This window comes from Falco naumanni, unplaced genomic scaffold (genome assembly GCF_017639655.2).
Source record: "Falco naumanni isolate bFalNau1 unplaced genomic scaffold, bFalNau1.pat scaffold_329_arrow_pat_ctg1, whole genome shotgun sequence".
NCBI classification, from domain to species: Eukaryota; Metazoa; Chordata; class Aves; order Falconiformes; family Falconidae; genus Falco; species Falco naumanni.
This window is the reverse complement of record NW_024427447.1, coordinates 22,696-33,673: the sequence shown is the minus strand read 5'-3', so window position 1 is coordinate 33,673 and position 10,978 is coordinate 22,696. Positions and strand designations below refer to the sequence as shown.

The window sequence follows — 10,978 nt, the reverse complement described above, 5'->3', positions numbered from 1 at the left end:
TTTTGGGCAAACACGGCACAAAAAGCTCCCCCCGTGCCATCAATCTGGCCCATTTCTCCTCTTTTTTTGAGGGGGGGATCAGCAAAGTGGGGTGCTGCCCACCAGCGAAACTGGGGGGCTTGCAGTGAGGGGGGGGCGGCTGCTTCAACCCTTGTCCCTGGGATGGGGAGGACTTTGAAATTTGGGGTTTTTTTTGTGCTTTTTAAATGTTTTTTTTTTTCTTTTTTTTGTGTGCGCGTTCTTCCTCCCCTGCAGCCTGAAGTAAGTCAGAAACACACACACAAAAAAAATAAGAAACCACCCCATAAAACCACTCCCTTCTGAAGTATTTAAAAGTAAGGAAGGGAGGGAGAAAGAAATACTAGAAACCCCACGACTTTTTAAAGGAATAATAAAAAAACCTACTTTTTTTTTTTTTTTTTTTTGCGTTTTAAAATACCCCCTTTCTTTCTTTACCCCAAGTTTTTGGCGTGGGCTAGCGAAACGGGGGGGGGGGGGGGGGGTAAGGAGTAAAAAAAAAAAAAAAATAAAATAAAGAGAAAAAAAAAAAGCAGCGTGACTAGTATGGAACTAGTTAACCTTTAACAATTTATGCTGATGTCACACTGAGCATGAGTACTGATTAATCCACCACCACCACCACCCCCCCCGCTAGAAATATTTTTATTGAAGGGGGGGGGGGGAAGTATAAGGAGAAAGAGGGGGGGGGGAAGGAAAAAAAAGAAATAATTTACCGCAGCCATCTTTGTTTTATGCAGAAATCTTCCTCTTTCGGTTCTTTCCCCCCCGCGCTGGGAATAACACAAATATCGTTCATCTCACGCGCCGAGCCGGGATCTGAGGAGACTATAGGAAAAAAAGAGATATAAATATATATATCTATAACCAAACAAGCCAAAAAAAAGCAACCAAACCACGAAAAACTAAAAAAAAAAAAAAAAAAAGCAGAATGATGATTATTCAGTGATTATTCGCCCGCTCGGGCTGTAGCGGCGGCAAGGGGGGGACGCTTTTTGTTTTTTAATTTTCCCCCCTTTTTTTTTATATTTTTAATTTTTTTTTTAATTTTTTGAGGTATTTTTTTGTTTTTTAAGCTTTTCTAACCGTGTGTGGGAGTGGGGCGCCTTCAAAAAACCCTCAAGCCGGCCATTTTGCGCTTTTTTTTTTCCCGGAAAAAAGGGGGGGGGGCGGTTATTCCCCCCCCCCTTTTTTTTTTTTAAACCCCCCCCCCCTTTTCTCCTCCCGCTTTTTTTTTTAATTTTTTTTTTTTTTCCTTCCGAGGTGGGGTAGCGGCGGGGGGGGGGTGGTGAAGGGGGGGGGGGGGGGGTGTTCGGATTTAAAAATAAATTTCGGGGCGGCCATTTTCGCTGCTGGCTCCGGTGGGGAACGCTGTCCCGCGCGGCCCCCGGCCGGGTGTTTTGTTATTTTTTTTTTTGAGGGGGTTTTCATCGTTTTGGGGGTTTTATTACCTTTCTTCACTATCGTCTAACTCTCTCCTTCCCTCAGCGGCCCGGATCGCCCGGACAGGCCCCGGGGGGGGGTCGCCACAGGGCGGTTAATACCCCCCCCCCCCCCCTTCCCTCAGGGTGGTGGGTTGGGGGAGGTGGGAGCGCGGAGGGTCCCCCCCCCCGCCTCCCGCCCGCCTCCCGCCCGCCTCACGGCCGTCTCCCTCCTGCCCCCCTCAGCCCCGCCATGGCTTCCCCTCTGAGGGAGGACGAGGAAGAGGAGGAGGAGATGGTGGTGTCTGAGGCGGAGGGGGATGAAGACGACGAAGAGGAAGAAGAGGAGGAGGAGGAGGAGGAGGACGCCGCGCTCCTCGCCCTCGGCGCCGGGCACCGCGGGCCGGCCGACATCTTCCCCCCGCCGCCGCCCGCCCCGCCGCCGCCGCCGCCCCCCCCCCGCGCCCGCTCCCGCCGCCGCGGGGCCGACCGAGGCGCCGGCAGGTAAACAGCCCCCCCCCCCACCGCTGTGGGCTACCGCGCTCCGGGGGGGTGTGTGGGGAGGGGGGGACACCGGGGTGTGAGGGGAACTGGGGGCTGTGGGGAGAAATGGGGGGTGTGTGAGGAGGAACGGGGGGGGGAACTGGGGGGGTCCTGAGGGGAACTGGGGGGGTGTGAGGAGAAATGGGGGGGGGGGGTGTGAGGAGAAACGGGGGGGGCGGGGGGTGTCCTGAGGGGAACTGGGGGCTGTGAGGAGAAATGGAGTGTGGGGGGGGAACTGGGTGTGAGGGGAGATGGGGTCTGTGAGGGAACTGGGGGCTGTGAGGAGAAATGGGGCGGGAACTGGGGGGATCCTGAGGGGAACTGGGGGCTGGGCGGAGGGATGTGTGTGTGTGTGAGGAGAAGTGAGTGGGGAGAAATGGGGGGGGGGGGTCCTGAGGCGAACTGGGGGGGGGGGGGGTGAGGAGAAATGGAGCGAGGGGGGGGCTGGGTGTGAGGGGAGATGGGGTCTGTGAGGGAACTGGGGGCTGTGAGGAGAAATGGGGGGAGGGGAACCGGGGGCTGTGGGGAGAAATGAGGGGGGGGAACTGGGGGGCTGTGAGGAGAAATGGGGTGTGTGTGTGAGGAGAACCGGGTGGGGGGAAGGGGCGGTGGTCCTGAGGGGAGCTGGGGGTGTGTGAGGAGAAATGGGGGGGAACTGAGGGGCTGTGAGGGGAAATGGGGCTGGGGGCAACTGGGGAGGATCGGGGGGTGTGAGGAGAGATGGGGGGGGGATGGGGACAGGGGCTGTGAGGAGAAGTGGGTGTGTGTGTGTGTGAGGAGAACCGGAGGAGTGAGCGGGGGTCTTGAGGGGACCTGGGGTGGGTGTGAGGGGGACTGGGGGAGCGACTGGGAATCCTGAGGAGAACTGGGAGCTGTGAGGAGAAATGGGGAGGGGGGGGCTGGGGGGAGCCAGAGGGGGGTCTGTGAGGGGAACTGGGGGAGGGGCAGTGAGGAGAACCAGGTATGTGTGTGAGGAGAACAGGGGGGACACGAGCTGTTCCTAAACAACAGCCACCAGAGCCCCCCACCCCAACCAGCCTCCAGCCCCTCCCCAGGTGTTTAAGGGGGGTGGGGGTGGTGGTGTCTGGGGTGGTGGTTGTACCCCGTGGGGGCTGTTGGATGCTGGTGGGTTCCAGGGTGGTGGTTGTTGTACCCCGTGGGGGCTGTTGGGTGCTGATGGGTTCCAGGGTGGTGGTTGTACCTCATGGGGGTGTTGGGTGCCTGATGGATTCCGGAATGGTTGTTGTACCCCCACAGTGTGAGCTGATGGGGGCTGTTGGGTGCTTGCGGGATGATGGGGGCTGTTGTGCACCTGGTAGGACCCAGGATGGTTGTTGTACCCCCACAGTGTGGGGTGATGGGGGCTGTTGTGCACCTGGTAGGACCCAGGACAGTTGTTGTACCCCCACAGTGTGGGGTGATGGGGGCTGTTGGGTGGCTGACAGATTCTGGAATGGTTGTTGTACCCCCACAGTGTGGGGTGATGGGGGCTGTTGTGCACCTGGTAGGACCCAGGACAGTTGTTGTACCCCCACAGTGTGGGGTGATGGGGGCTGTTGGGTGGCTGACAGATTCTGGAATGGTTGTTGTACCCCCACAGTGTGGGGTGATGGGGGCTGTTGCGTGGCTGATGGGACCCAGGACAGTTGTTGCACCCTGGGGGGTGGGGGGGTGCTGTTGGGTGCCTGACAGGAATCCAGTCAGTTTGTGGAGTGGGGGGACCTGTTGGACACCTCTCACTGAATCCAGTGTTGTTGTTGCCTCCTGTGGTGTGAGGTGATGGATGCTGTTGGGTACCTGACAGGAACCCAGGCGGTTGGGGGCTGCTGTGCGCCTGACAGGAGCCAGGTTGGTTGTTGCACCCCATGGTGTGGGGCGATGGGGGCTGCTGTGCGCCTGACAGGAGCCAGGTTGGTTGTTGCACCCCATGGTGTGGGGCGATGGGGCTGCTGTGCGCCTGACAGGAGCCAGGTTGGTTGTTGCACCCCATGGTGAGGGGTGATGGATGCTGTTGTGTGTCTGACAGCATTTCAGGTAACTGTTGCACCCCATGGCGCCACGTGATGGGTGCTGCTGTGCGCTGGCAGGACCTGGAGTGGTTGTTTCATCCCGTGGTGGGGGGTCTTGGGTGCTGATGGTCTTGCGGGGGGGGGGGGGGGGGGGGGGGGGGGGCAGGGATGTAACCAGTGTCCCCTGCAAGACCCCCTCCGGGATGGACCTGAAGTCCCCAGGAAACCATCGCCACCCCAGCGCTGACTTACCCCGGCCTGAAGGGATGCTTCCATTGTATTTGATGGTGTTTTATTGTGTTTGATTGCGCTTTATTGTACTTTATTGTGTTTTATTGTATTTCTCAAGTGCCACTTCTCTGTGTCTGCTGCGCCTTCACCCCAAATTTTGGCCCCGCCGGTGGTTTGGGGGCAGGTTTGCACCCTCCAGACTCACCCGCCACTTCGCCTGTGATTTCCTCCCTCGGGGCTGGCTGTGGGCTTTAAAAAAAAAAAACACCACAACGTGAGAACGGGAGAAAAAAAGAGGATTTAGTGTTAAAAAAAACACCCGTTTTCCTCCGCAGGGAACCCTGGCAGGACCCCAGCACCCAGATTTGCTGGCACGGGGATGGTTTGGGGGTTCAAACACCTTTTCTGGCGGTTTTCCCTGAGGTGGGGACCTAAAATTGACTGTTTCTGTGCAAAATGATAACGTTTTTTTCCCTGCTGAATACGCTTGTTTTGGTTTTTTCTCATTTGGCTTCAAACGGGGCAGGGGTGAAGGTGTCTCGTAGCCCAGCGTGGCCCATTTGGTGAAACAAAAAATGAGCAGCTTGGATTTTGAAGTGAATCTGCTCGCTTTGAAAATGCTCAGTAATGGGTAAACTTGGATTTTCTTGAACCCTTTCTTTTCGCAGAAAACCTTAGAAATGAGTAAATTTGGATTTTAGACCCCCTCGCTTTTCCCCCCAGTTCACAGAAATGGGTACATGTGGATTTTAGAGCTTGCTAAAGTACTCAGAAGTGGGTAAATTTGTATTTTTAGAACACTTTTTTTTCCCCAGAAAAACTTAGGAATGGGTAAATTCGGATTTTTCTAACACCTTTTTTTCCCCAAAAAAGTTAGAAATGGGTAAATTTGGATTTTGGAACACTGTCTTTGCCCCCTGAATGCCCAGAAATGGGTGTCTTTGCATTTTAGTGCTCCCTCTTTTCCGATAAAGCTCAGAAAAAATAGGGTTGGATTCTAGACCCCCCCCAAATGCTCAGAAATGGGTAAATTAGTGTTTTAGCCCCCGTACCCTTCCCCCCCCCCCGCCCAAAACTGCTCAGAAACGGGCAAATCTGTCTTTCCAGCACGGCCTCCCCGAGCCACCGCTGCTTCCCTGGCCGTTTCCTTTGGCTTTTTTCTTGGCTTTTTAGGCAATTCTTTAATTTTTTTTTTTCCTGTCTGCAGCCCTGATCCTGTAAATGCTCCACGTGGGGCCGCGCCGATGCCCCCAAATCAGCCCTAAAATCACTTTTTAAAACTTTTTGACCACCAGAACAGCCTAAAACCCATTTTCTAAACATTTTTTTGCCTCGCAACACACCTAATACCCATTTCTTAAACTTTTTTCCCCCCAAACAACCCCAACACCCATTTTTTAAGCTTTTTCCCCCCAGAACAGCCCTAACACTGGTTCTGTTTAAGCTTTTCCCCCCAAAAAACAGCCGTAACGCCCATTTTAAAAACTTTTTTTCCCCCGAACAGCCCTAACACCCATTTTTTTAAGCTTTTTTTCCCCCTGAACAGCCCTAACACCCATTTTTTTTTAACTCTTCCTCCCCCCAGTGCCAATAATCGCGATTTTTATTCACCTTTCTCTCCCCAGAGTAGCAGTGTTGCCCATTTTTCACATTTCTCCCTGGAGCAGGAGCAGCGGGAGGCCAGCCTCCGTCCGTCCGCGCCGCCTGCTCGGGGCTCCCTGGATTCGAGGTGAAATTACACTTTTTTCCCCACTTCCCCGACCGGAGGCTGACCCCTCCCCCTCCTCCACAGCTGAAACTTGTGTGGTTTTTTTTTAATTTTATATTTTTCCTTTTTTTCCCCCCTATTTTTGCTGTTCCCAGCCCGTCCCGGCTGAGAACAATGGCGTCGGCCGGGGACGCGGCAGCTCTGTGTGAGCGCCGGAGGGGGGATCACCCACACTGACAAATTTTTATTAAAAAACCCCAAAAAACAACACCCAAATCGGGCAAAAAGTTGAGTTTTTTTTCCACTGTGTCACCAAGTTACAGGGCAAAGGCCCAGCCGGTTGCCCACCAGCAGGGCCAGCCACAAAACGGGGTAAGACACCCCAAAAAGAGCCCAAAACGGCGATTTTTCCACTGTGGGAAAACTGTGCCTCGCTCCTCTCTGCTTTGGTGCCCCCGTTTTCCCCATTTTTTTCGCCATTTTTGAGGATGCCTCCCCTCTTTCTTTGTTCAAACTCCTTCCTTTCCTCCCCTTTTGCAGAATCACTCCCCCTTTTTTCCAACCGCCCCCCCCCCTCCTTTTTCCCATTTTTTTCCACCTTTCTCCCCCTTCGCTGCTGTCGTTCACTGTTTATTGTAATTTTTTATGATTTTTTTTCCCTTTTTCTGCGGCCGCCGAGGGGGGGGGTGCTTTGTGTCTGGCAGCCGGCGGGTGTGCGCCTCCCCCCACCCCCCCTTCCCCGTCCGGGTGTCTACGTTTTTTCTCGAGGTGCGGGGAGTGGGAGCGTCACGTGTGTGGAAAATTCTCGTTGATGGTTTGCCAACGCGCCCCGGCTCCCCGCGCATGTCTGATGGTGCTTGGGGGGGGGGGGAGGAAGGCATTGGGGGGGGGGGGAAGGAGAAAGGGGGGGAAACACCCCCAAAATGGCAGGATCAGGCCCAGTGGGGCTGAGCCCCATCCCGGCGAGGGGCTGTGCCCCTGCGGAGACCACCCGAAGGTGACGGCGAGCGGGTGGAGCGGGGAACAACCAGGAAAGGGGGGAATGATGGAGGGGGGCGGGGGGGGGGGGGGGTCAGGATCCAGGTGGGATGGGGGTGTCCCTGCCGCCACCGGAAAAAATCAGCCAAGAAATTATATTTTTTTTGGCTTTTTTCTTTTTTGTTTGTTTTTGGTTTTGTTTGGTTTTTTCTCCCCGTTGCCATTTTCCGGCGTCGCGGGGGTTCGGTGTCACCCGGGTGGTCCCGGCGGCGCTGGCTGTCCCCGGACCCTGCCAGCAGCGGGCTGGCAGCGGGCTGGCTGGCGGTGCCAAGGGATTAGGCAGGAATGTGACCCCGGCGGCGCCGGGTGTTGCTTCCTCTTCCCCACGCCAGCCTTGGCACCCGCCATCACCCTCCCGTGTCCCCTTCCTCCCTCCGCAGCTCGGGGGGACACCGGGGGTTCCCTCCCCGGCGGCGACGAGCTCCATCCCTGACCGCGGCTGGGACCTGTCAGCGAGCGCCGGGTGTGATTTATGGGGGGCGGACGGGTGACGTCGGCGGGACACGCGCGCGCTGGGCTGAGGATGTGCCAGCTCGTTGCGAGAGCCGCCGGGCAGATGTGACACCTCTCCTGGGCTTCACCCCGCCTGGCTGCCAAAAACACCGGGGACAGCCAAGGCCGTGACACGGATGTAGGTGTCACCGCCCCGGGGATGGTCCTCGGGGATTCTCGGCGGTCCCTGTCACAGGGACGCCGGTGGCCCTCGGCCAAGAGGTTGGGAAATCCTCTGCTGGCGGTTGGTCACCATCACGGTGACACCAGCATCCCCCTGGGTGAGCGGTTAGGAAATCCTCTGCCGGCGGCTGGGGACCGGCAGCCCAGCTGGAGCGGAGCAGCTGTGCCTGGCAGGCGGTGGGTTTTAGGGTGACAGAGCGGAGAATTAGCTGCCACCGGCAGTCGGTCACTGTCACTGTGACACCGGTGTCACCTGCGGTGAGCGGTTGGGGGATCTGCTGCCAGGAGTGAGCAGTTGTGGGATCTGCCTCCAGGAGTTGGTCACTGTCACGGTGACGCCGGTGTCACCTGGGGTGAGCGGTTGGGGGATCCGCCGTCAGGGGTTAGCGGCTGGGGGATCTGCCGCCAGGAGTTGGTCACTGTCACGGTGATGCCGGTGTCACCTGGGGTGAGCGGTTGGGGGATCTGCTGCCAGGAGTGAGCAGTTGTGGGATCTGCCTCCAGGAGTTGGTCACTGTCACGGTGATGCCAGTGTCACCCAGGGTGAGCGGTTGGGGGATCTGCTGCCAGGAGAGAGCGGTTGAGGGATCTGCTGCCATGAGTTGGTCACTGTCACAGTGACACCGGTGTCACCCAGGGTGAGCGGTTGGGGGATCTGCTGCCAGGAGAGAGCGGTTGAGGGATCTGCTGCCATGAGTTGGTCACTGTCACGGTGATGCTGGTGTCACCTGGGGTGAACGGTTGTGGGATCTGCTGCCAGGAGTTGGTCGCTGTCACGGTGACGCCGGTGTCACCCGGGGTGAGCGGTTGGGGGATCTGCTGCCAGGAGTGAGCGGTTGTGGGATCTGCCGCCAGGAGTTGGTCGCTGTCACAGTGACGCTGGTGTCACCCAGGGTGAGCGGTTGGGGGATCTGCCTCCAGGAGTGAGTGGTTGTGGGATCTGCCTCCAGGAGTTGGTCACTGTCACGGTGACGCAGGTGTTACCCGGGGTGAGCGGTTGTGGGATCTGCCTCCAGGAGTTGGTCACTGTCACTGTGACACCGGTGTCACCTGGGGTGAGCGGTTGGGGGATCTGATGCCAGGAGTGAGCGGTTGTGGGATCTGCCGCCGGGAGTTGGTCACTGTCACGGTGACGCTGGTGTCACCTGGGGTGAGCGGTTGTGGGATCTGCCATCAGGGGTGAGCGGTTGTGGGATCTGCTGCCAGGAGTTGGTCACTGTCACGGTGACGCTGGTGTCACCCAGGGTGAGCGGTTGCGGGATCTGCCGCCAGGAGTTGGTCACTGTCATGGTGACGCTGTTGTCACCTGGGGTGAGTGGTTGGGGGATCTGCCTCAAGGAGTTGGTCACTGTCACTGTGATGCTGTTGTCACCCGGGGTGAGCAGTTGAGGGATCTGCCGCTGGGAGTTGGTCACTGTCATGGTGACACCAGTGTCACCCGGGGTGAGCAGTTGAGGAGTCTGCCTCCAGGAGTTGGTCACTGTCACGGTGATGCTGGTGTCCCCTGCCATGAGTGGTTCAGTGGGGTAAAACACCCAGGAATTGCCCCAAATGCTGTAATTTCACCCTAAAACTTTGTGGAAAACAGGCATTGGTGGAAATGCCCCATATCCCATTTATGGTATTTTTTCTCTCCTTTTTTTTTTCTTTTTTTTTTTTTTTTCTTTTTTGGTGGCATGAGCGGGTGTTGCTGGTGCCGTCAGTGGAGGGGCCTCGGGCTGTGGTTGCTGGTTTTATTATCCTTGAGTTTTGCCCCCAGATTTGGTTTTTTTTTCCCCAGAATGTTTTTTCCTCCAAAAGTCAGTCGGTTTTGAGTCAGAAAACGGGGTAAAAAGGCAGTTGTGGTGCTGATTTCTGCCCCGGTTTTGGGCTTGTTTCTGTAAGGCCAAGGCAGGTGCTGGCGTGTCCCTGTCACCCGCTGGCCATGGAGGTGACCTTGGTGTGGCTGTCACCCGCCTCCCGGTGTGTCACTGTCACTGGGACCTCGGTGTGGCCACCTGTGGCTGTCCCCCAGCTCTGTGTCAGTGGGTTGGTGGCCACAGAAGGGACCTTGCTGTGGCCACCTGTGGCCATCACCCATCTTCATGTGTGTGTCAGCGCACCGATGGTTACGGAGGGGACCTCAGCATGGCCGCCTGTCCCTGTCACCCGTCTCCCGGTGTGTCACTGTCCCCGGGACCTCGGTGTTGCCTCCTGTGGCTGTCACTGTCACCCACCTCCATGTGTGTCAGCATGCTGGTGGCCACAGAGGGGACCTCAGCATGGCCACTGTCCCTGTCACCCCCTTCACTGTGTGTCACTGTCTTGGTGGCCACAGAGGGGACCTCAGCATGACCGCACATGGCCATCACCCGCCTCTGTGTGTGTGTTGGTGGGTTGGTGGCCACAGAGGAGACCGCATTGTGGCCACATGTCCCTGTCACCTGTCTTCCTGCGTGTCACCACCCGGGTAGCTGTGGAGGGGACCTCAGCATGGCTGTCTGTGGTTGTCATTTTTCTTCCTGTGTGTCAGTGTGCTGGTGGCTGTGGAGGGGACCTCGGCGTGGTTGCCTGTCCCTGTCACCCACCTTGCTTCATCGTGTCATTGTCCTGGTGGCCACAGAGGGGACCCTGCCTGCCTGTCACTGTCACCTGTGGCCAGCACAGAGGGGACCTCATTGTGGCCATCTGTGGCTGTCACCCATCTCGCTGTGTGTCACCGTTCTGGTGGCCACGTAAGGGACCTCAGCGTGGTCCCCTGTCCTTGTCAGCTGCCTGTGTGTGTGTCACCGTGCTGGTGGCCTGAGAGGGGACCTGAACGTGGTCGCCTGTCCCTGTCCCCTGTCTCACTGGCTGTCACCATCTTGGTGGCAGCAGAGGGGACCTCAGCTTGGCTGTCTGTCCCTGTCAGCTGCCAGCGTGTGTCACCGACCCCGCGGCTCAGGCTGCAGTGTCCCCACAGATGGTGACGACGAGCTGCTGCGGGGCCTCGATGGGGCCCTGGGGGTGAAGAAGAAGAAACGGGGCCCCCGGAAGCAAAAGGAAAACAAACCCGGAAAACCACGGAAACGGAAAAAACTGGTAAGTTCCCCGGGACACCCTGCACCAACGCCAGGGTCCTCCTGGCTGGGGTGGGGGGGCTGTGTCGAGCCCAGACACCTGGGTGGTCCTGGTGCACGTGATGGGGTCTGGGGATGGGTGACAAGGGTCTGGGGTCAGCTCACAGGGTGTGGGGGATGATGGGTGGGCTCTGGGGGCAGGTGACGGAGCCTCAGGGCGACTGACAGGGTCCAGGGAGAATGGGTGGGGTCTGGGGGTGGGTGACAGGCTCTCAGGGTGGCTGATGGGGTCTGGGG

The 10,978-nt window shown here is 57.5% G+C and overlaps 1 protein-coding gene across 1 annotated transcript in view; it reads left to right on the top strand.

The window, feature by feature from the left end:
- Nucleotides 1–1,324: 1,324 nt before the first annotated feature.
- The window catches only part of LOC121082140 (chromodomain-helicase-DNA-binding protein 3-like), a gene marked incomplete at its 3' end in the record, with an annotated part of 31,440 nt that continues 21,786 nt past the window's right edge, over nucleotides 1,325–10,978 (top strand). Inside the window, 2 exon segments of the mRNA XM_040581472.1 lie at nucleotides 1,325–1,943; nucleotides 10,534–10,703. Coding sequence (XP_040437406.1) covers nucleotides 1,760–1,943; nucleotides 10,534–10,703 — 354 coding nt within the window.